Source organism: Silurus aristotelis, assembly GCF_946808225.1.
Source record: "Silurus aristotelis genome assembly, chromosome: 9".
Classification (NCBI taxonomy): domain Eukaryota; kingdom Metazoa; phylum Chordata; class Actinopteri; order Siluriformes; family Siluridae; genus Silurus; species Silurus aristotelis.
In genome coordinates, this window is record NC_139582.1 from 3,861,470 (window position 1) to 3,884,676 (window position 23,207).

At 39.3% G+C, this 23,207-nt stretch overlaps 1 protein-coding gene across 1 annotated transcript in view; it reads right to left on the minus strand.

Moving 5' to 3' along the window:
* The window catches only part of b4galnt4b (beta-1,4-N-acetyl-galactosaminyl transferase 4b), a 140,793-nt gene that overhangs the window by 66,044 nt on the left and 51,542 nt on the right, over positions 1-23,207 (minus strand). The window contains exons 5-6 of the mRNA XM_083549882.1: positions 6,704-6,802; positions 159-254 (exon numbers count right to left, since the gene is read on the minus strand). Of these exons, the coding sequence (XP_083406008.1) occupies positions 159-254; positions 6,704-6,802 (195 nt within the window). The remainder of the gene's footprint in view (positions 1-158; positions 255-6,703; positions 6,803-23,207) is intronic.

Consider the following 23,207-nt stretch of genomic DNA (forward strand, 5'->3'; position numbering starts at 1 on the left):
ATAGATAGATAGATAGATAGATAGATAAACCCTCATAACTATATATCCTCACGTTTGGCTGAATTTATTTTAAAATTCTGATTAAACTGTGAGTTGGATTATTAATATATTATTATAATGTATGGAGCTGAGCCGACTGGAGCCTTTGGTTTACTTACATGTGGGTACAAAGGGAAGTGCAGGTTCTTCCTGAGCTGAGAAACTGATGTTCCGCACCAGTCTTCAAACACGTGCAGGTTGGCCTGGCCTTTATACTGCAAGATATATATATAAAGAGAGAAACATGGTAGGTAATACTATCACTGGTTCAAGGGCAGGGTTTCAGACAAAATTTCGATTAACAATCTTTCCCTCTGTCATTCCCTCCAGAACCATCCCTTATTTCGTTTCTTGCAGTGGCTCCCTATTTCCTGCACTGAACGTTCAGGCTCCTGGCCTTTGGTCTTTTGGGACCTTCTTTAAACAGAAAGCTGACTCAATGGCAGGCTTCATTTTAATAGAAAGAGAGTGAGAGAGCTGTGCTTGATACACATCCCCAGCTTAGACCCATGCATGTCCAGCACAGTCTAGTGCAGGCTCCAGCTTGCTGAAATTGGGTCTGTGAATAGGAATAACCCCAAGAGAGGTGAGAGTGAGAGAGTGTGTGAACGAAGCGCAGCGGCTACGCTGGATTTGGCTGCAAATCAACGCCACGCGAGGTGTGAAAGCAGGCCTCCTCTTGCCGTGCCATCAGGTCATTTATGGATAAATTTCCACCTGAAGTCACATATGTTGTTTGCCAAGCTGCTTAGGAATTCATGGGAAAGGAAATCTTTGATTAATATATATATATATATATATATATATATATATATATATATATATATATATATATATATATATATATATATATATATATATTTATATATATAGAAAACAGGTGAAGCTGAACATTGAGGAATGCACCTCGTATTAGAATGCACTAAAAAGCAATTTCCCACATTCCAGCAAATAATCGAAATTCCTACATTTGTTCCCGAAGTGAGGCCAAAACAGTGCACTGAGTTACCAACACACTCTCACATGCTGCCTCCTCCTCTCTCGCCACTGTCAGGTTTAATTTTAGCCTTTCTAATTGCAGCCAGTACGGATGTAGACCTTGGCATCCCACCCACCCCAGCGGGGGTGGATAGGGGTCATTTTACAACTGACCTGACTCATCTCAGACAGACATGGCAGACACTCCGTGGTCCCCTGTGCTGATCTATGTCTCATACACGCCAATCATGCTGGATATTTTTTCCGAATTCCCGCCTTAGCCTTTAAATATTTCAACAAGTCCCGAAAAAAAAATCGGTACGTCTTTTCAGCTAAGCCTGTATTAATAAATGATTAGAACAGAGCTTATAATTCTTTGTAATCATATCCTTGGCTGCTATCTATTAAACTTTCTGTATCAATCTGGATATGAACATTTATTAAGCTGGATATGAACAAATTTACTTGGAAATTGTTTAGCGAGGGCATTTACACAAGAAATGTGATATTCATGGAGACTCTAAATGCAATACATTAATATATCTTTGTAAAACTCATGACTGAGCATCAAGAAAAAGATGAAAAACCTGAAGATGTAATTGTGTTCATATATTTTAATCACCACAGGATACATTTCTCAGTAGGAAAAATTGCCACACTGGCCAGCTCCTGCTCAACATCTACAGATTCCTGCTTAAAACCCCATACAAGGCAATCCTGCAATGTATCTGATAACACTCATGTCCTAATATGCAGCCTTATTCTTTCTTAGAACCCAATATTCACCAAAACCCCCAAATCCCTGTGTTATCAGCAGTAATTTCCGCATTTTTCCAGATAACATTCATCTTCTCAAAGAAAGAAAAAAAAAAAAAAGAGCAGTGCTTAAATATATTCAGCTCAGATAAGCGTGTGCTTTCAGCCACTGGTGCATAATGGAGGATGGGGGTTGGGTGTGTGTATGTGTGGTGAAGGGTTTGAGTTAGGAGTGAGGTTGATAAGACGTTTCCTTCTATCAGAAAGATCTCTCCTCACTTCCAGATGAAGCCCCCACCCCCATTATACGTTCCCCAGACGTCAGCCATGGACAAATAATGGAATTCAATAACAGTGCTGAGGAGCTCGTAAATCATGAGGTGAAACCAGAGGTCATTTCTGGCCTGGGGTGGGTTCAGGCCAAGGATGATAGGAAGGTTTGGAATTTATTGTGTATCGGAGGCATATTTCCAACCTAACAGGAGGAATTAGAACTTATATACTTATATTTGAATTATAGACACTGTTGTTTATTACCTGAAATCTTGCTTGGTGTAAGAGAAGGGTAAAGTGCGCACCGTTGGTAGGTTTAGTCTCAAATGATACTACTTCTTGATCATTACATGCGTCTATTCTCTTTGGAGACAGGAGACAGGGACTGCCCACAGTGCTAGCCTGAGACAGCAATTAGTCAACCCGCTGGCTAGTGAAGCCGAATCATATTGTCGCTCATCAGTAGGATGGTTTGCAGCAGTGGGGAGTGTAAGCAGGAAGACATTCCCTTTACCTTTACATGTTTTTTAACACTTAAGCAATAGCCAATACCTCTATAAAGTCTTGACATGGCTGTTGCAAATTCCTTTTATTTGATTACAGACGAGATAAGAACACAAATTAATCACTTTTGTGAAACTAATATCCTCTATTTTCTTATCTATTTTTGGATTACATTAATTATCATTATATCACTAAAATATAAACCTATTATAAATATTATATCTTAATTCATTTCTGTTGTACACAGCAAGTCAAATCAAAATTTCTTGTGCTCTACATTACAGTCCAGCAAATAATGAAACATTTAAAATCAGAAATACACAGCAGTGTTAATGTGGCTGAAATATACTGGTCAAGTAGAAATGATAAAGATACAGTAGAACAAGGGCTTTATATATTTTTAAAACAAACAAACCAACCAACCAACTAAATAAACATGATGTGTGGTAAGGAATACAATTATATTATACTATAAGTCAGCAATGGGTAATGTGCTCAGTTACCACTCAGTCAGTCACAAAGACATCCATCCACCACCCTTTTTCCTTACTAAAGGCATAGCTCTGTCTCACTGGTGGCCAGGGACAATACACTGCCTCTATGCTATGCTTAGGACATCACTCTTCCTCCTTGCCCTTCAAAAGACATCACTCTGACTCCCTGCCCCGTGAAGGATGTCACTCTGCATCCCTGCCCTGTTTAGGATGCCACTCTGCCTCCATGTAATGCTTAGGACATTTTTGCCTCCCTGCCCTGTGGAGGACATTGTTTCTCTCTCTGCTTTGCGGTGGACATCAGATGTTGTCCCTTTTTTGCAGAGAATGTTGCTCTACCCCCCTGCCCTGCAGAGGACATTGCTTTCCTGCCTTCCCTGCAGAGTACTTCATTCTGCCTCCATGCCCTGCTTATGGGGACTCTGCCTCCATGTAAAGCTTAGGACATCTCTTTGCTTCCCTGTCCTATTGAGGGCATAACTCCACCTCCCTGCTCTGCAAAGGACATCAGACATAATTTTTCCTGTTCTGCAGAGGAAAAGCAACATCTTAACCTACGACTCTTACAAAATTGATCCAAAATTGTAAAATACACACCACCTCACAAAAAACTATCAACAATTAAAGAAGAAATCTGTTTATATGGAGTGTCCCCCAAACAAGTCCTTCAGTAGAAAAGAAGCTGTTATAGGTTTACTGCAAATTACTATTAACCTGTGATTTCTCTTGGAACTACTATCATGGCTGTCGTAATAAAAAAAATAGTCAACACCTTGGCAGCAACATAAAAATTAATTAGGCTCATTCCTTCTTGCCTGGCTTTTTTTAAAACCCATAGACCTGCGATGTAGTCACTAGGTGCAGACTTTTTCTTCTAGCGCTGCATTCCAGTTAAAGTGTTCACCTTGAAGAAAGGCACCTTGAGGAAAGTCTCATTATCTGATTTAGTCCTTCACATCTCAGCTTTAAAGATTGCTGTTCTTTCACTCGTCTTCTATTTAGGGATTTTCTCTGGACTTGCTGGCATTGTATTAAAGCATTACACACCTCTGATACTCTGGTAATTACGTTCCTTTTTGGAAGATGCCCTTGAAAAAGCAACTCTTCTAAAAAAGCAACATTCTTCTGTTAGATCCTGTAGGAATCCTCATCAGAGATGTCACCTCTTCTCCCCTCGCTCTCTAGCTGCCATGTTACTCCATGGCAATTGTCTGTGCGGAAGACATTGTTATGCCAGATAATCACGCATCTCGAACTGGCAGGACACTGGGATTGTGCTAATTAATAGGGGGAGTAATGAAGCGGCGAGTGGCAGAACACTGTGCTCTTCATTATTGGCTGATAAGAGCTTGGAAGCCGTGCTGGTGCTTTGGCTTCGACTCGGCGTGATGAGCTCAAGCGTTTTCTGACGATTATTAACACATTCAAATGAAGGGAAAGTTATAGACCTAACGCTATACAGAAAGCCTGACCTGGCGTGTTAGCTTTATAACATGTTATAAGGTTGAGGTCTGATGGTTTTGATTGTCGCAGGTGACTAGCATGTCTACATTTGGAAACAAATCAGAGCGCACTGCAGACGGACTGGCGCGTGACTGCTTTTCCTCCTGGCCACCTGTTTGTGTAATTTTAGCATAATTCCTAAAGGGATAGGAAAAGTGTGGGCGGATGTTACCTCTGAGAAATCTCATAATATCCTGATGGAGGAGAGGGAGAATAGTTGGCGAGGTGAGGTTAGGTATGTCTTACAGAGGTATCGTCACACTATTCCCTTTATTAGAGTAGCACTACTATAAAGTCAATCATTAATGTAGGTAAAAGGACTTCAGCGAATTGTTTTATAGATGATCCAGCACTCGTATACACCACATCAGCATTTTCATTTTAATAGTTGCCAAAAAAATATATATATAAGTCAACTTTAGCACGGTTAAAGCTAACACTGATGCTGTTTTGTTCAGTGTGATGCTAATAAACCACAATGCCCACGCACAGGCATACAGATTACATTTCCAGCTTCAGTGCTTTGCTAAGCTACACGCTTAATGACGCCAATAAACGAATCCGTGAGGCAAACGGAAAACATAATACATACTGTGTGTCTTTTCACACCTTTAATGGAAGCACCGATTTCGAATAACAACGTTCAGCCCGCTGCACTGAATGTGCTCTTTCACACGCACTGCGCTTTTCACAATGGAATTCACTTTTCTTCACTGCAAGGTTTTGATTAAAAACTGTAATTCAAAATGATTTGTAGGATGAATTCCATAGCGGCTGAAATTTTTGTAAATGAATGGACTTACCAAAGAAGCAGATACACGCCTGGATGGATGGATGGATGGATGGATGGATGGATGGATGGATGGATGGATGGATGGATGGATGGATGGATGGATGGATGGATGGATGGATGGATGGATGGATGGATGGATAGATAGATAGATAGATAGATAGATAGATAGATAGATAGATAGATAGATAGATAGATAGATAGATAGATAGATAGATAGATAGATAGATAGATAGATAGATAGATAGATAGATAGATAGATAGATAGATAGATAGATAGATAGATAGATAGATAGATAGCCCATTACACATATAGTCTCCATTTTTCTATTATAATAACATCCACTCCTCTGAAAAAGATGTCTTTGGGTCTCCTAGTTCAAGTGAAGAGAACATTTTAAGCTACAAAATCCAGAGACATCCTATATAATTGTGTGTCTCCACCTTTGTAAAGGAAAGTGTGGGGCAAAACCACACTTTGCTGGAAAAGACAAGTGTCATTACTTTTGTTTATATAATATATGTACCTGCAGATAGTGTCAAAAATTGCAACAAGACTTGTGACAAAACAACGCATTCATAATACAGGAACTAACACAGCAAACAAGAAAACAGAAAAATGAGAAAAAATGAGGAAGCAGATCATATTTCTTATACAGAAATTAACAAATATAGCGTATACAAAATAGATACATTTTCATTAGTGCTCTCAGAATTTTGGACCACAATTTACATATAGTATAATACAGTGGGGTCCGGTACATATTTTAAGAAGAAGCTGCTCAAAGAATTCCTCTGAATTGAAAGATACTAATGTTTAATGCTAAATTGTGCACACTCATAATGCTAGGAGAACTCTGGGTATTTTTAGCTCCGAACAGAAGTGATGGAATATAGATAATGACTGATGCTGTAATTTCGACAGTGATTGAATGCGAGTTCCTGAAGGATTCTTTACGATTTTAAACAGTATTATTCCGTGTCGGTACAATGGCAGCCTCTCAATAAAACACCATCACGATGTCTCACTGTATTGAGTCCACTGTAGATTTGTGATCTTTACCACAAACTAGTTACCAGATTGGGTTATGTTTAATGGGGTATCCTGTTCTTAAGTGTATGTTACTGGGACGGTTTGGTCTTAAAGATGACTACAGTAATAGTGAAAAGTCTGAAAGTTGATGGATTATAGAAAGAGAGAGATAGAAAGATAGAGAGATGAGAGAGAGAGAAAGTGAGAAAGAGAGAGAGAGAATGACAGGCGAAAACAACATCTCATACTGTGTACACTTCATCCTCACCCAGCCTCTGGAGGGTAAACATTACAGCTTGTACAAGGAAGGAAGGCAAACAAATGAGGCTTTACCTCTGGTTTCCATGGCAACTTGAGGAGCTTCTGGCTGAGAAGTTTTTGGATCTCTGGCTTGCCATATCTTTCCTGTTCGGTTTTACCGAGTTCATTTCCCTGGAACAGAAGAAAACAAGTACTCAAAACCCCATGTATGCACATACAAACACATATACACACACACACACACACACACACACACACACACACACACACACACACACACACACACACACAAAGAAAGAGAGAAAGCGAGCTGAGAATACTTTACAACTTGCCAAACCGATTTTGAATGATCTCCTTTTTGGAACAAAATCAGTTGAAATTTAATTCTTTTGGTGTGTATTGTAAAAGAAAACGTTACTATTTTAAAGAAATTGTAGACACATAAAATGTTCGAGTTGCTTCAAAAGAGTCAAAAAATGTTCACTTTCCATTCATGGTCTGACTGTTCTTTTTCTTGTTGCACTGGTCAGATCATTCCAAAGTTTTTGTTCTTGCCCTCAAAGCAAATTTAAAACATTTCATTCAAAACCTCAGGCAAAAGACTTTAACCATTTTTCTGGTTTTAGAAAATAAGATTAACTGTTACAACCGAATGTTCACAAAACTTCAGATACGTTCACTTTACATTATAGTCAGGTTTATTAGCATGGCTAAGGCCAGGGATTTTTCATACAGTAGGAATGGCCAGGCAGGGGCCCGCAGTTACTTTGGGGTGCCACCGAATGCAATATATATATATAGTTGATTTAGGGTGTACTTATGTTTGTTGGCATTTATTTAAAATCCTTCATTCATTCATTTTCTCCCGCTTATCCGTAATTCGGGTCGCGGGGGCAGCAGTCTAAGCAGGCCCCCGCCTTCGACTGCTGCCCAATCCTCACAGCACCGTCCCTTATGGTCCCTCCTGCAGGTGGTGAGCCCACGGGAAGGCGGCCCCACGTCACTCTGACGTCACGGACCTTGATATTTCCCTCGTAAGGGACCCCCGGAGCCATAGAGGGTTAAGGGCCTTGCTCAAGGGCCCAAGAGTGGCAGCTTGGCGATACCGGGGCTTGAACCCCAGACCTCCCTATCGGCAACCCAGCGCCTTAACCGCTGGAGCCACCACTCCCCCATTATTATTTAAAATCATTCATCATAATTTTTATATTTATTTAGTGCTTTTAACAATAGACATTGTCTCAAAGCAGCTTTACACAGATAATGTGGTAAGAAAGAATCAATACGATTATTCTTTATACCTGTAAGTTTGTCGCTTTTAGACAACAGACAACTTTGACTATAATAACTGTATGTTGAGTTTTTTTCAGAGGATCTGTACTTCTATGCAAACTGCACTCAAATTTATCCAAGTTTCATTACACACACACACACACACACACACACACACACACACACACACACACACACACACACACACACACACACACACACACACACCAAGAAGAGTGAAGGTCATTATAACAGCAAATGGATGTTGAAAAGGCACATTATGTTACATTTTATCTGGGATTTTCAGTTTCCTCCCAAAATAATGCAAGGTAGATGATCTGTGACCCACAGTGAGAGTAAGAGTGCGAATGCATGTGTGTGTGTGTGTGTGTGTGTGTGTGTGTGTGTGTGTGTGTGTGTGTGTGTGTGTGTGTGTGTTGTCCGGGTGTATTCCCAGCACTGTGTACATGAGATTGCTGATCCACTGCATGTCTAACCAAGATAAATATACAGAAATGAAACAATTAACAAACAAATGAACACACAAGCAAACATTAAAGTGTTTCCTTCATCATATTAGAGTGAATTCTCGTATTATTTAATGCACAGTACAAAACAAGAATAAGAACAAGGTTAGTGCTGTGTTTTTTAATGTGAAAATAATAGTTTTTTCTCGCCCCGGGCTGCTCATCAGAGATAAATACACATCATTCACTTTAATTCTGTAGTTCTGTAAAGCTGCTTGAGACAATGTCCATTGTGAAAAACGCTATAGAAATAAACTTGAAAATAAAACAAAACAAAACAAAAGGAAGGGAGGGAGAAAGAGAGAAAGAGAGAGAGAGAGAGAGAGAGAGAGAGAGAGAGAGAGAGAGAGAGAGAGAGAGAAAGAAAGAAAGAAAGAAAGAAAGAAAGAAAGAAAGAAAGAAAGAAAGAAAGAAAGAAAGAAAGAAAGAAAGAAGGATGGATGGATGGATGGATGGATGGATGGATGGATGGATGGATGGATGGATGGATGGATGGATGATGAAGGAAATATTGAATGAAGCAAGAATGTATGTAATTATAGATAGATAGGTGAAAGAAAGAAAGAAAGAAAGAAAGAAAGAAAGAAAGAAAGAAAGAAAGAAAGAAAGAAAGAAAGAAAGAAAGAAAGAAAGAAAGAAAGAAAGAAAGAAAGAAAGAAATATTGAATGAAGCAAGAATGTATGTAATTATAGATAGATAGATAGATAGATAGATAGATAGATAGATAGATAGATAGATAGATAGATAGATAGATAGATAGATAGATAGATAGATAGATGAAAGAAAGAAAGAAAGAAAGAAAGAAAGAAAGAAAGAAAGAAAGAAAGAAAGAAAGAAAGAAAGAAAGAAAGAAAGAAAGAAGGATGGATGGATGGATGGATGGATGGATGGATGGATGGATGGATGGATGGGTGGATGGAGAAAGAACTATTGAATGAAGCAAGAATGGATGTAATTATAGATAGACAGGTAGAAGGAAGGTAGGAAGAAAGAAAGAATTCAGAAGACGAATGCAGACTGGTCATATTATACAAAAAAAAAAAAAGGTCTGCTTTTTATAGGCCAAATCATCAGAAAACATAATGCTGCTGTTTACGCAGCACCTCTTTGCTCAGGAGGGAAGACTCTTCAGCGGGTGCGTACAGGTTTCTGCTTTCCTATTAACACTAATCCCGGTCGGCCTTCGTCTCCTAATCCCTGCCATATCGCTGCCAAACAGTCACCATGAAAACAGTGGCACGTCAAAGAGGACAATGAGCGGCGGCATTGCGAAATCCCAACACGAAGTCCTGAAAGACAACCCAAATGCCATTTCAGCTCGCCGCAGGTGCGCACAATTAGCGAGCATTCTCCTTAAATCCTGCTGCTTCAGACTTCAATTCTCATTTTACAGACTTGCGGGAAAACCGGAGCAATTAAAACCCGACGTTACTTGTGCCAGTCTGTAATGGATTGTTCAATTTACAAGTGGTGTGTAATAAAAAAAAAAATGAAAGTAGAGTAGTACCTAAATCACAAGCACACACATAAACGCCTGGGTAATGTGTGTAATCAAATCGAATCTGCTACGCTTCAAAGACTGTGTAAACTCTTAATACCTCTTTGTTTCGGCAAACGAGGGTGACAGGTGGACGATTAGAAAAGACAAACAGTGCACTTGACAGGAAGAGAGAGAATGAAATAGAGTGTGTGTACAAAGTGTGGGCAAGGAAAAAAAAGGGGGGAAAAAGTGAAGCGTGACAACGCTGTCTTGGATAATGACACCAAATGACAGCTGGCACTAAAACGACAAGCGGCTGAAGATGGTGATGAGCCTGAAATTATGATGGCAAAAGTCTTCTCGCTTATAATTCATCCGCTAACAGAGCACAAGAACTGGTAAGTGCACTCCAAGGAAAAAATAAATAATAAATAAACCTGGCCGCATCATAATTCTAGCCAGGAATATCTACCTAAATTATGCCTAATAATATTTCTCGAGGGTTCACCCGCACTGCATTCGTGACATCCGTGTCACTATTTCGAACACTAACCTCTCGAAACGTCTCTAATGATGTCGCAGAATGGCATTCACGACACATCGAATTTTTAAGACATGACAACAATCCTTCGGGGCTCCATAAAATAATGAGGCCATGTCCATAAAACTTTCTCAGTTTCCAATTAAGCCCCATTGTGCCATGACCCCTTGTTTAAGTGGCGATGCCGGAGGCTTCAGAACCTCTGCTAAAGGTGTCTAAATGATTGGCCTGGACTCGTGCCACTGCGCTCCAGCGCCGTCGGACTGCGTGATGCTATTGACCCCCGCGCTAGACAGAGTGCAGGACTCATAAATAAATGAGCTTTGGATTCCCTTCACCTCTGTCAGCCTGTCGACAAAGCAGGAATGATAACAGGCTCCTGGCACCCAGCGACTACTGGGGACATGTGGTCAGGAATATGGGCAAGGTTAATGAATTCCACCTTGTTAGATTAGCAGGGCAGGGAGCAGAGAGGAGTGAAATGAGTTCGGGCGAGGTGTCGGATAGTCGTCGAAGATCACATTTTTTTAAGGCAGTGGTCCCCAACCACTAGTCTGCAGACCAGCACCGGTTCATGGGTCAATTGATACCAGGCCATACACAGAAAGAATACATAACTTAAATGATTTCCGTTTTATTTATTATCTGATTCTAAACAATGTTTTATTTTGGAAAATGATTGGATTCTCTCCACCACATCTGTCTATAACTCACTCTTGATGCTCACTCTTGCTGTTCAAGATAACACACTCCCCATTACTTTGCACTGTTGATCCCAGGTACCTGAACTCCTCCCCTTCTCCACCTCTTCTCCCTGCAACCGCACCACTCCACTGCCCTCCCTCTCATTCACACACATGTACTCTGTCTTACTCCTACTGACTTTCATTCCCCTTCTCTCCAGCGTGTACCTCCACCTCTCCAGGCTCTTCTCAACCTGCTCCCTACTCTCACCACAAATCACAATATCATCCGCAAACATCATAGTCCAGGGAGACTCCTGTCTGACCTCGTCTGTCAGCCTGTTTATCACCACTGCAAACAGGAAAGGGCTCAGAGCCGATCCTTGATGCAGTCCAACCTCCACCTTGAACCAGTCTGTCGTTCCTACTGCACACTTTACTGCTGTCACACTGTCCTCATACATGTCCTGCACCACCCTCACATACTTCTCTGACACACCTGACTTACTCATACAATTCCACAACTCCTCTCTCGGAACCCTGTCAAACGCTTTCTCGAAAGTCATCTGGTCTAAACTAATTTTCACTCTTCATCCTCTTAATAGCTGCTCTCACTTCCAAATAAACAGAAATAAATAACAACAATAATTATAGTAACACTACTATTATATATTATAATATAATAATAATATTAATAATAATTAATAATAATTGTGATTATGATTACATTATTATTATTAAATTTGATCAGATTTAGAAAAAGAAAATATTTTTGTATTAAAGAAAAAACACAAATAATATTATTATTATTATTATTATTATTATTATTATTATTATTATTATTATTATTATTATTATTATTATCATTATCATTATTATCATTATTATTGTTAATATTATTTTTATCATTATAAATTTTTTATTGATTTTTATTATGATAATGATAATGATGATTATTATTATTATTACCAGCAATAATGATAAAATAATGATGCTAAAATAATAATAATAATAATAATAATAATAATAATAATAATAATAATAATAATAATAATAATAATAATAGCTCTTGACCAGATATTCTATTTATTTGTTTGTTTATTTGTTTATTTAAAACTAAAATGTTTAGCCCCTGTCTGAGTCAGTTTGCTTTGCCTTTTTTGCGTTCCCCGTTTGTTATAATAACAATATAAAAAATGGATTTACTAAGGGTAATTGAGGTCTCGGAAGGGTAAACAGAAGCTCACCGAAGCTTAACCCGCAGATTTTAGATATTTAGTGTAATTGCTTTTTGTTTAATAGCCTGGCTTTCTGCCACCCCACACCCTCAAACACACACACACACACACACACACACACACACAGTCTCCATAACTCATCATTACATCTTAGTGCTTTCAGCTGGAAAACTGTTACACTGTGGGGGATGCAAATGGAAAGCTTGCTTGAATGTAAAATTGATATTCACGCTATTTATAGTGCACAGGATTACTGACGAATTTCTAGGGGGAAATCTATTACGAAAAAAAATGTTGGAGGTTAAATGATATTAAAAACAGCTTAGGCAAAAATTAAAAAAAGATATAACATTTTGAATCATAACATATGAAAACATAGAATTGTTGTCAAAGGAATTAAAAAAAAACCACCAACATAATTTTCACGTTTGAATTATTCTGTGTTATAGGGGACGTGGTAGCTTTGTAGTTAAGGAGTCTTCTGATCGAAAGTGCGCTCAAATCCCAGCACAGCCAAGCTGCCACTGCTGGGCCCTTAAACAAGGCCCTTAACCCTCAACTGCTCAGTTGTATTAAATAACATAAATGTAAGTCACTCTGAATAAGGGCATCTGTGAATTGATATACATGTAAATGTAGTGGGAAGTGATAACTCAATAGGTAAGATGTTGGACTTTTGATTGGAAGGTCATGGGTTCAAATCCTAGCACCACCATGCTGCCACTGCTGGGGCCCCTCATCAAGGCCCTTATCTCTTTATTGCTTAGATGTAAAACTGAGATATCTATAAGACGCTCTGGATTAGGGCATAAGCCAAATGCAATAAATGAAAAAAAATGGCAAATAGCTACGGCTAGCAAACGGTTAATGTACAGTAACTGTATGTTTTTATAAATGAACAATCTATAAATAACTCCAGCGTGGCTGCTTAGTTTGCAGCTTTCGGGGTAGATGGGGAATCCTTTCTCCGCTCAGCATTGATGTTATTCTTCATTTCCCCTTTTAATAACATTACTTCCCCCCACATATACAGCTCACATACTGACTGAAGCAGGACACATGATGCTGCATCCACTGTAGCCTCAGATTCCTCAGATACTTGATTGACAGATGTAGAATTCTGCTGTTATCTGCCTTATTGTTTAACGTGCGATTTCTGAGGGACATTTCTGCTCACCAAAATTGCAAAGAGTATTTATTATATGGGTATTTATCTGGCTATTCTCCTTTGATCTTTCTCATTCACAAGGCGTTTCCATTTGTACAGCTGTTTGGTTGAGCGATGGCGATCTATTTTATCCCCTGCAACAAAACCGCACAAGCCTGCCCACATATACTCACCTACATACTGTACCATTCCCAGAAACGTCTGTACCTTCCACATACCACATTACTGTACCGAGCCCTTACTCTCTAACAGGAGTCAGCTGTCTTCAAGGACTATCAGAACCTTTCTTTATAATCATTATGTATATGATGTGCAAATAAAGCTACAAGTGTTTTTGGTGCTTTTGCTACCAGCTCATGTCATATATGAGGATATAAGGGTGCTTTGAGGGTATTCGCTTTGCCCATTTGTGCAACATAACCACAACAGCACCAAGGGTTAAAATAGGATGTCGGAGATAGAAAAGCATTTTTTTGGATGGAATTGGTCACAGATTTCTCAGCTGTGGCTGCATAAAATCACCTTACCTTTAATTGGAGATGTAAACACAGATTTTTTATCAGTTATAATTTGCTCATAGCTATACTCATATCTCTTGTGTTCCAGAAGTGTGGAGGTGTTCCCAAAGGTTTTATTTAGCCTTTTGTTGGGAAAAAAAGGGTGCAGGAGCATTACATTTTAACTTCACTTGAACTAGGAGACCCAAACCTGTTCCAGCCTGATAATGACCCTGTGCACAAATCCAGCTCCATGAAGATCTGCTTTACATGGTTCGGAGTGGAAAATCCACCTGTGGGAAGAATCTGAATGCTGACCACACCCCAGGCCTCCTCACCTCATCTACATCAGTACTTACACACTTGTAGCTGAATGAGCACGAATCACCACAAACACATTCCAGTGTTAAATGGCATGTTCAAAAAGCACATACAAATCTTATGGTCAGGTGTCCACAAACTTTTGTCCATGTAGCGTATATACTAGCAAAAAGTTCTCATTAAATCATTATTTACACTGATTCTGATTTCTCCACCTGATGTTGAGCAATTTTAAGTCCTGTGTGTGTGTGTGTGTGTGTGTGTGTGTGTGTGTGTGTGTGTGTGTGTGTGTGTGGTAACTGCTTAGAGGAGAAAGAGCCTCACAACAACAGGGTCTCTAATTTATGACTAAATGTGCACATTTTTCATGCTTGATTTCACATATTTGTCCCTAATTCGCTTTTATCATGAGAACAACTTCCTTTAGTCTTGTCAGTGAAGCATGAGGTATTGGTCTGACATTTTAATTAACAAAACACATACGATCTGTCCTCAAAGTCATCTCTACCTTGGGAGTCATCTCTTTTCGTCTCAACTCATCTCTTCTCGTCTAATTTCATCTCAGCTGAGATTCTTATTCATGCTGAGCTCCAAAACTTCTCTCGTCTCATCTCATCTGTTCTTGTCTCAGCTCAACTCATCATCCTTCAGAAGCTCTTCCATGCTGAGCTCAAAAACTTGCCTCGTCCCTTCTTGTCATCTCGAATCTTTGTCTCGTTTAATCTCTTCTGAGACCTTGTTCCCGTCTGTCAAATTAGTCTCTTTTTATCTCATCTTTTCTCCTCTGGTCTCATCGCTTTTGGTCTCGGTTCAACTCACCTTCCCTCAGAAACTTCTCGTTCATGCCAAGCTCGAAAACTAGCCTAGTCTTGTTTCATTTCATCTCATCTCAAACCTTTGTCTCATTTCTTTCTCATTTCATCTCTTATCTTAAATTATTATCTAGTCTCTTCTTATCTAATCTTTTCTTTTCGGGTCTTATTGCTTCTCATTTAGACTCCTCTCATCTCTTCTTGTCTCAGCTCAACTCATTGTCCTTCAGAACATGCGCTCATTCATGCTGAGCTCAAAAACTTGTCTCATCTGGTTTCATCTCATCTCTTCTCAAAGTGTTCTCTTAACTGGTTTTATTTTATCTCTTCTAAAACTTTCATCTTGTGTCCTTTAATTTCATCTCCTATCTCAAATTATTTTCTAGTCTCTTCACATCTCATCTTTTCTTCTCTTCTCGGGTCTCATAGCTTCTCGTCTAGTCTCATCTCATCTCTTCTTGTCTCAGCTCAACTCATCATCCTTCAGAATGTTCTCTCATTCATGCTAAGTTCAAATTATTGTCTAGACTCTATGCAGCTCATCGTTTCTCCTCTGGTCTCATCGCTTCTTGTCTCATCTCAACTCATTGTCCTTCAGAACGTTCTCTGATTCATGCTGAGTTAGAAACTTTCACGTTGTCTAGCCTTATTTCACCTCATCTCATCTCATCTCATCTCATCTCATCTGATCTCATATCATCTCATCTTATCTCATCTCATCTCATCTCATCTCATCTCATCTCATCTCATCTCACCTCAACTTGACGTCCTTCAGAACTTTCGGTGGTTCGAGCTAAGCCCAAAAAAACTTTAATCTTGTCTTATCTCATCTTCTCTCTTCTAATCGCTTCTCATCTCAAATAAATGTCCTTCAGTACTTTCCATCTCATCTCATCTTATCTCATCTCATCTCATCTCATCTCACCTCAACTTGACGTCCTTCAGAACTTTCGGTGGTTCGAGCTGAGCCCAAAAAAACTTTAATCTTGTCTTATCTCATCTTCTCTCTTCTAATCTCTTCTCATCTCAAATAAATGTCCTTCAGTACTTTCCTGAGCTCATGTGGAGCTTAAAACTGTTCTTTTAAGCCATGTCTGGAGACTTCCAAAAGCTGTCAGAAGTCTCTTCTCGTCTGAAGTGAAAAACACACACACACACACACACACACACACACACACACACACACACACACACACACACACACCAGTGAAAGGGCAGAGCAAGACACACAGCCAGACGGATGTGAGTGAAGAATCAAGCTGTCTGGAGTTTTGCTCTCTTGAGTCTGTTCACACAAACACACTCACCTTAACTTCCCATTGACGCACCTCACACACACACACACACACACACACACACACACACACACACACACACACACACACACACACACACACACACACTTACGCATCCCATCATGAAGCCACGCCAGCCTTAAAATACATCAAGAGCCTGAGTGATCTAAGGTCAACCATGCCAAGAATAAAAGCTGAAACACACACACACACACACACACACACACACACACACACACACACACACACACACACACACACACACATACTTTACAGAACTCCCGCTTTCAAAACTGGCTTCAATGAACGATGATAAGAAATCTAATCAGGAGGACATGAGCATCTAAATAATACACACCGGGTGATTTATAGAAAAATGCATACATACGAAACATTACTTACATTTCAGATTCCTCTCTATTATCCTCTGTTCTATCTACACTTTTCTAACCATAACTCTCTGATTTTTTTCTTTTCTTTTTTTTCTTTCACCCTATACAAGAAATTACTTTGATGTTTCAGTTTCATATCCCGACTAATATGCAAGAAATTGCCCGAGGAGCCATGTAATAGGACTGTATTAAGTGTAATGGTGTAATGGCTGCTATCAAAGGTTCATCTTCTGAATCAGTGCTTCAGCTAAAGCTCCATATACATTCATTATCCTGCGGAAAAAAAAAAATATGATGGATTTCATTAACTCTTTCATAGCTACATTATAAAACGGACGGATGTCCAGTTTTCAGGTCTGTGTGATGTCGTAGATTTGGAAGTTCCATTATTTTATGCACAATATCACCAGAAGCAAGCTCCTGATCTCCTTCTCTTCACCTGATCTTCTCCTTCTCTTTACCTGATCTTCTCCTTCTTCTTTACTTCACCTGATCTTCTCCTTCTCCTTCTCTTCACCTGATCTTCTCCTTCTCTCCACCTAATCTTCTCCTTCTCTTCACCTGATCTTCTCCTTCTCTCCACCTGATCTTTTCCTTCTCTTCACCTGATCTTCCCCTTCTCTCTACCTGATCTTCTCCTTCTCTCCACCTGATCTTCTCCTTCTCTTCACCTAATCTTCTCCTTCTCTTCACCTGATCTTCCCCTTCTCTCTACCTGATCTTCTCCTTCTCTCCACCTGATCTTCTCCTTCTCTCCACCTGATCTTCTCCTTCTCTCCACCTGATCTTCCCCTTCTCTCTACCTGATCTTCTCCTTCTCTTCACCTGATCTTCCCCTTCTCTTCACCTGATTTTCTCCTTCTCTTCACATGATCTTCTCCTTCTCTCCACCTGATCTTCTCCTTCTCTTCACCTGATCTTCTTCTTTAGACCTGATTTTCTCCTTTTCTTCACCTGATCTTCTCCTTCTCTCCACCTGATCTTCCCCTTCTTTTTTCCTGATCTTCCACCTGAAATTCTGTAAAGCTGCTTTGAGACAATGTCTGTTGTGAAAAGCGCTATAAAATAAACTTGATTTGACTAGACGTTTATGAATGATGCATATTCGTGCCTTCTAACTTTTCAAAGAACCGGAAAAGGAAATAAACGGCGGGCGGAAATGACGTGGAAATGACGAGTCTTACATTTTACTCATGCGCAGTACAGCTTGAGTTCAGTTGAATCAGGAAAACTGGATAATATGTTGTGAGAGGAAATATATTTTTTCTATATTTGCACGTCCAAATTATCGGCACAAAGAGAACAGAGTTAAGCACTTAACCACTGAACTACAACCTCCTCTAAGGTGGTGGGCTACTAATCGCAAAGTCGGGGATTCAGGCCCGAGTATTGCCAAGCTGCCATTTTTGGGCCCTTGAGCAAGGCCCTTAACCTGTGTGCTCCAGGGGAGCTGTATCATTTCTGAACCCAGTTTCCTAACATCGCTGGGATATGTGAAGAAAGAATTTCCCTGTTCTTTAAAGTACATGTGACCAAAAAACACTTACTTTACTTACTTAATATTCTCACTTATGGATTGTACATTTGAATCACATATTAGGAATAATCTTAGATTTAACACAAGAAAAATTTGTTTTGTTTACTAAACATTCAGGTCTAATTTCTGACCCTAACTTATTAACACAAACTCTAGTTTTAATTCAATATTTATTTCCAAATATAATCGAATTCACTCTCCACTATCAGTAAAGGCACGCCGGTTTAGACACGACAATGAAAAGTCTGGTTTATTTCTGCCAGTTCAGGAAATCTCAGGAAGCTGCAGATAAATGTATAGAAAAAGTCCACGGTAAAAGTGTCCACTAAGCATTGCTGCATTAAATTCGAACCCCTCATATGAGCGGCTTCACGCTGAGCCCAACAGACGAGCGATATAAAGACTCTTAGCGGATTGCAGAAATCAATTCCGACTTTTACTCAGGTGAACCAGACGGTGTTTTCAAAGTGTTTATCTCTCATAAAAAAGCACCCAGTCCCAAAAATATCGACCAGAAAGTGTGTATAAGAGCAAATTCATTATGACGATGGTTATTGCAAATCAACTGACTTCTGCTCAATACCTATTTTCAGATTTTATTTTTTTTCCTGAGTAAATAAAGCAAGTCGAGCGGGACCGCAGTGTAGCCAGCGAAAGGGAGGTGTGGAGAGAGTGGGATTAATGGTCAGGGAGAAAATCAATCATTGGAACAGGAGAAAATCAATGCGACTCAATGGGAACAACGTGCCTATGTCCATTCTTCATCGGAGTGCGGTATATTATCAACTACGAGCCGCGAGAAAGGGCACAAAAGACCCCTGCCCATGTCACACACTCACTCACAAACACACAATCCTTCATACTTCATGCTGCTCTTGTTAGACTGTTCTACCTCACAATCATTTTTGGTTTTTTCCTTTTAAAGAAAATAATACAGGTAGGTCCTGACTTACAGTGAAGATGTGTACTGATGACCCCAACGTAGCCTGAAAATACAAGTCGAGACGTGGATTAGCCCACCCAAGAGTCTTAAAGAAGGGTGATCAGTATGGTGTTGTATAGTGTAATGTGTTAATATTACAACAAATTACAGTACATCATTTAGGAAAACAGCAATTTACAGTACCGTAATGTATAAACTACAGTGTATACGGTATGTTGTAAGTCAGTGGTTAAGGTTCTGGGTTACTGATTGGAAGGTTGGGGGTTCAAGCCCCAGTATCGCCAAGCTGCCACTCTTGGGTTCCTGAGCAAGGCCCTTAACTCTCTGTGCTCCAGGGGGCGCTGTATCATGGCCGACCCTGCGCTCTGATATGCGAAGAAAGAATTTCAATGTGCTGTGATGTGTATGTGACAAAAGCTAAAGAGCCAAAATTGGGCTTTGGCCTTGTAAGAAAGGCATCTCACAAGGGGGTAGATGCGAACATCTCTGCAGCATCCCAGCGTATCGTATAAAAATTCATCATCATAAAAATGAAAAATCGTAAGTCGGAACATTGTAACTCTGGGACTACTTGTATTTGGGCACACATTCCTGCTAAATCACTGAAACGCTATGCTACACCCCATAATTCCATTTTTCTAACGTTTCGCTCTGACTGTTTTTACCTCCATCATTGCACTTTACCTCATGTCATTCATGGGGGATTAAATAGATTTTAATTAACCTTGGGGTTAATAATCATTTAGATTGACATCTTATTACTCTGTTATTAAGTTTAAAGAAATCTTATACTCAGTTAGTTCCATAAAGGCAAATGAGTATAAAAATATATGCATTGATGCTTATAGAAAAGTGCCATGCAAAAAGGGGTCCACATAAATACCTGCCCTTAAATAATGTGAATAAATAAATAAAATTGATTAATACATTAATGAATTAATATTCTTTAAAAAATGCTACATTTGCCATTAATGATGATGTTAATTTTACAAATCAGGTACTGATGTAAGTGAGGTGAGGAGGCCTGGGGTGCAGTCAGCGTTCCCGTTTATCCCAAAGGTGTTCAGTGGGGTTGAGGTCGGAGCTCTATAACAGGTTTATGTTGGAACATGTTTGGGTTTTGTAGCTCAAGTGAGGAGAAAGTTTAATTCTTCCACAAAAGATATCTTTTTCCAAAAAATGTCAAAAAAGCTAAATAAAAATACACTATGGTAACAAATCCAAGCGATTCCTGAGCAAAAGGGACATAAGTATAAGCTGGGAGATGGTAGCTCACTGGTTAAGGCTATGGGTTACTGAAAGTTGAGGTTTAAGCCACCGTATTGCCAACCTGCCAATCTTGGGGCCCCTGAGCAAGGCCCTTAACCCTCTGTGCTCCAGGGGTGCTGTAACATGAATGCACCTTCATTCTTTCTATAACTATGAGCATATTATAACTGATTAAAATCTGTGTTTACATCTCCAATTAAAGGGGAGGTGATTTTATGCAGCCACAACTGAGAAAACTGTGACCAATTCCATCCATAAAAATGCTTCTTCACCTCCTACATCCCATTTAATCCTTGGTAATAGTGCTGTTGTGATTATGTTGTGCAAATGGGCAAAGCCAGGCTTCTAGAAAGGTTTTCTTTTCTACCTTAAAAGCACCCTTATAAAAAAACAACAAATTATCATATATGTCATGAGCTGGCAGCAAAAGACTGTTTTACACCAAAAGCGAAATGATATTGTGCAAATATCTGTTCCAGAAGATCTGGCAGTTTAATTATTATAAATACAGCAGATATAGTATAAAAAAAGTAATAATCTTTACTCCTATAATTAGTAATTAAACCATACACTTGGCAAAATCCACCTTGTGTGCAGTATAGTATAGAAAAGGTCTACACTATGCAATATTACACCATCATTATGTAGTGTTTCTAGCAGGAAAAGATGGCAGAAATAGAATCGGATTGAAAAAAAAAAAATGCTTTGTGTGTCTCCATGCTGCATGCACACGTTCACACAACATGTTGCATCCATCTGGGCCACGAGAACATGGGAGCACAATAGATGTGGTGGTGTCGCTGTGCTTGAGCTGCACTGTGTGACACATCTACTGCATCTGGTGCAAAATTGGCTTTCTATTGGTACTGTTCATATAAAAAAATTAAGTAAAATGGTTCTTGTTGCAGTTCTGATTTATCAGTAGTGAGCAGTGCATTTCACACCTAGACGCTTATTACCTTTATTATAATGCCACAGCTATAGAAACCATCAATATTATAGAGAAATGCAGTATAACAGAGCACTGCACCACAGACAGAATTCTCATACACAGAGAATAAAAGCTAAAAAAAAAACAAAGCGAGAAACCCAATGAACACAATTTAACAAGTCTCCTTTCACTGTAGCCACAACCGCACCACCCGTACCATCATCTCTAGCAGGAGCATCGACACTAACCTCATAAAATGACTCCATGATTTTGTGCAAATTCTACAGGAGAAAAAAATACAAGCGTGTAAATGGTTCGTGGAAATGCCGACGCGTTCAAATGCCAGCTAGGGGGCGCCAATTTAACCTCTGTAACCTCTGATTGGTTACAGGAACAGCTCACAGTGCAATATGTGATGTGACGGCTGAAATCTGATTGTATAAAATCTCCAACATAAACTTTGTTAACTTTGCTGCAGGAAAAGAGAAAGGACTATTGGTTGAAATGCATTACATGTTCATGAACAAACAAAATATAGTCAGTGTAGAAAAACTAGAGAAGAATAAATGCATTCCAGGTAAAGTCAATTATATTTAAATTAGATTATATGTATATTCTGCTTATATCAGACACTGCATCAAACAATTATTTAAAAAAGGTTTTGTCCAACTGCTAGCATTTAGCATATTGTTGCCTGGTAAAGTATGTAGGAAAAGACAGGAAATGCAGAAAAAGTAGCCATTCAGGATCATGGCATAGGAAACATTTTACAGACGAAGCTGTCTCGCTGCATTGAGAAAAAAAGGTGGAATGATTTACTGCCTCGGAGTCCAGATAGTGTTAAAGAAAAGGGCTGACTAATGTTGTAGTTTCTCCTGGGTTCATAAACACTCTGACACGATTTAAATCTTTCCTGTACTGTCCCTGATTCATGTGGCCATTATTCTTCCGAAATCACATAGAAAGTCACACAAATCACACAAGCGCATGAGCTACAGTAAAGCTAATGTGTGTGCATAATTTATAAAAACAACAGGGCAGGACACATCAAGCATCTTAATTCGCTTTCTCCGAATGAGTCACGTCGTAAGACCGCCTTTACATTAGTCTGCGCATTACAGGAAAAATCAATTGAAGTAAACAGACCTTAAAGTGGAAGTGCGTCTGGAATAAAAAGACACACTCCATCCATTAATGCATTAGTGAGTTTCGTGACTGTTTGTCCTGAATGATAATGTGAAATGTTTCTATTAGGGCTTTTATGCTCTTGGACCACCACAGAGGGACATTATCGAGACATGAGACAACCTTGTTGTTGAATTAGATGTTGAATATATTTAGAAAAGGGGTAAAGAATGCAACGGTTTAGCAGCTAAAAACCCAATAATGCACGATCGAGTCTTTTATGTTATGTTCAAAGCAGATACCTTTAGAGTGAACTCAGTTTAGTTCGCTCACCGTCATCTCACTCATCTGCCACGCTCAGATCCATGAAGTGAAATAAGCAGACGTGAAATAGTATTGAGTGTCCAAATGTAATATTCAGGGTTATTATAGTTCATTTTGACTTCATTCAACCGGTGGTGAATGAAGTGCACAAAGCATGTACTTGAGTTAAAGTAGAGACACATTCAGTCAAACATTAGTCCAGTAAAAGTAAAAGTGTCCT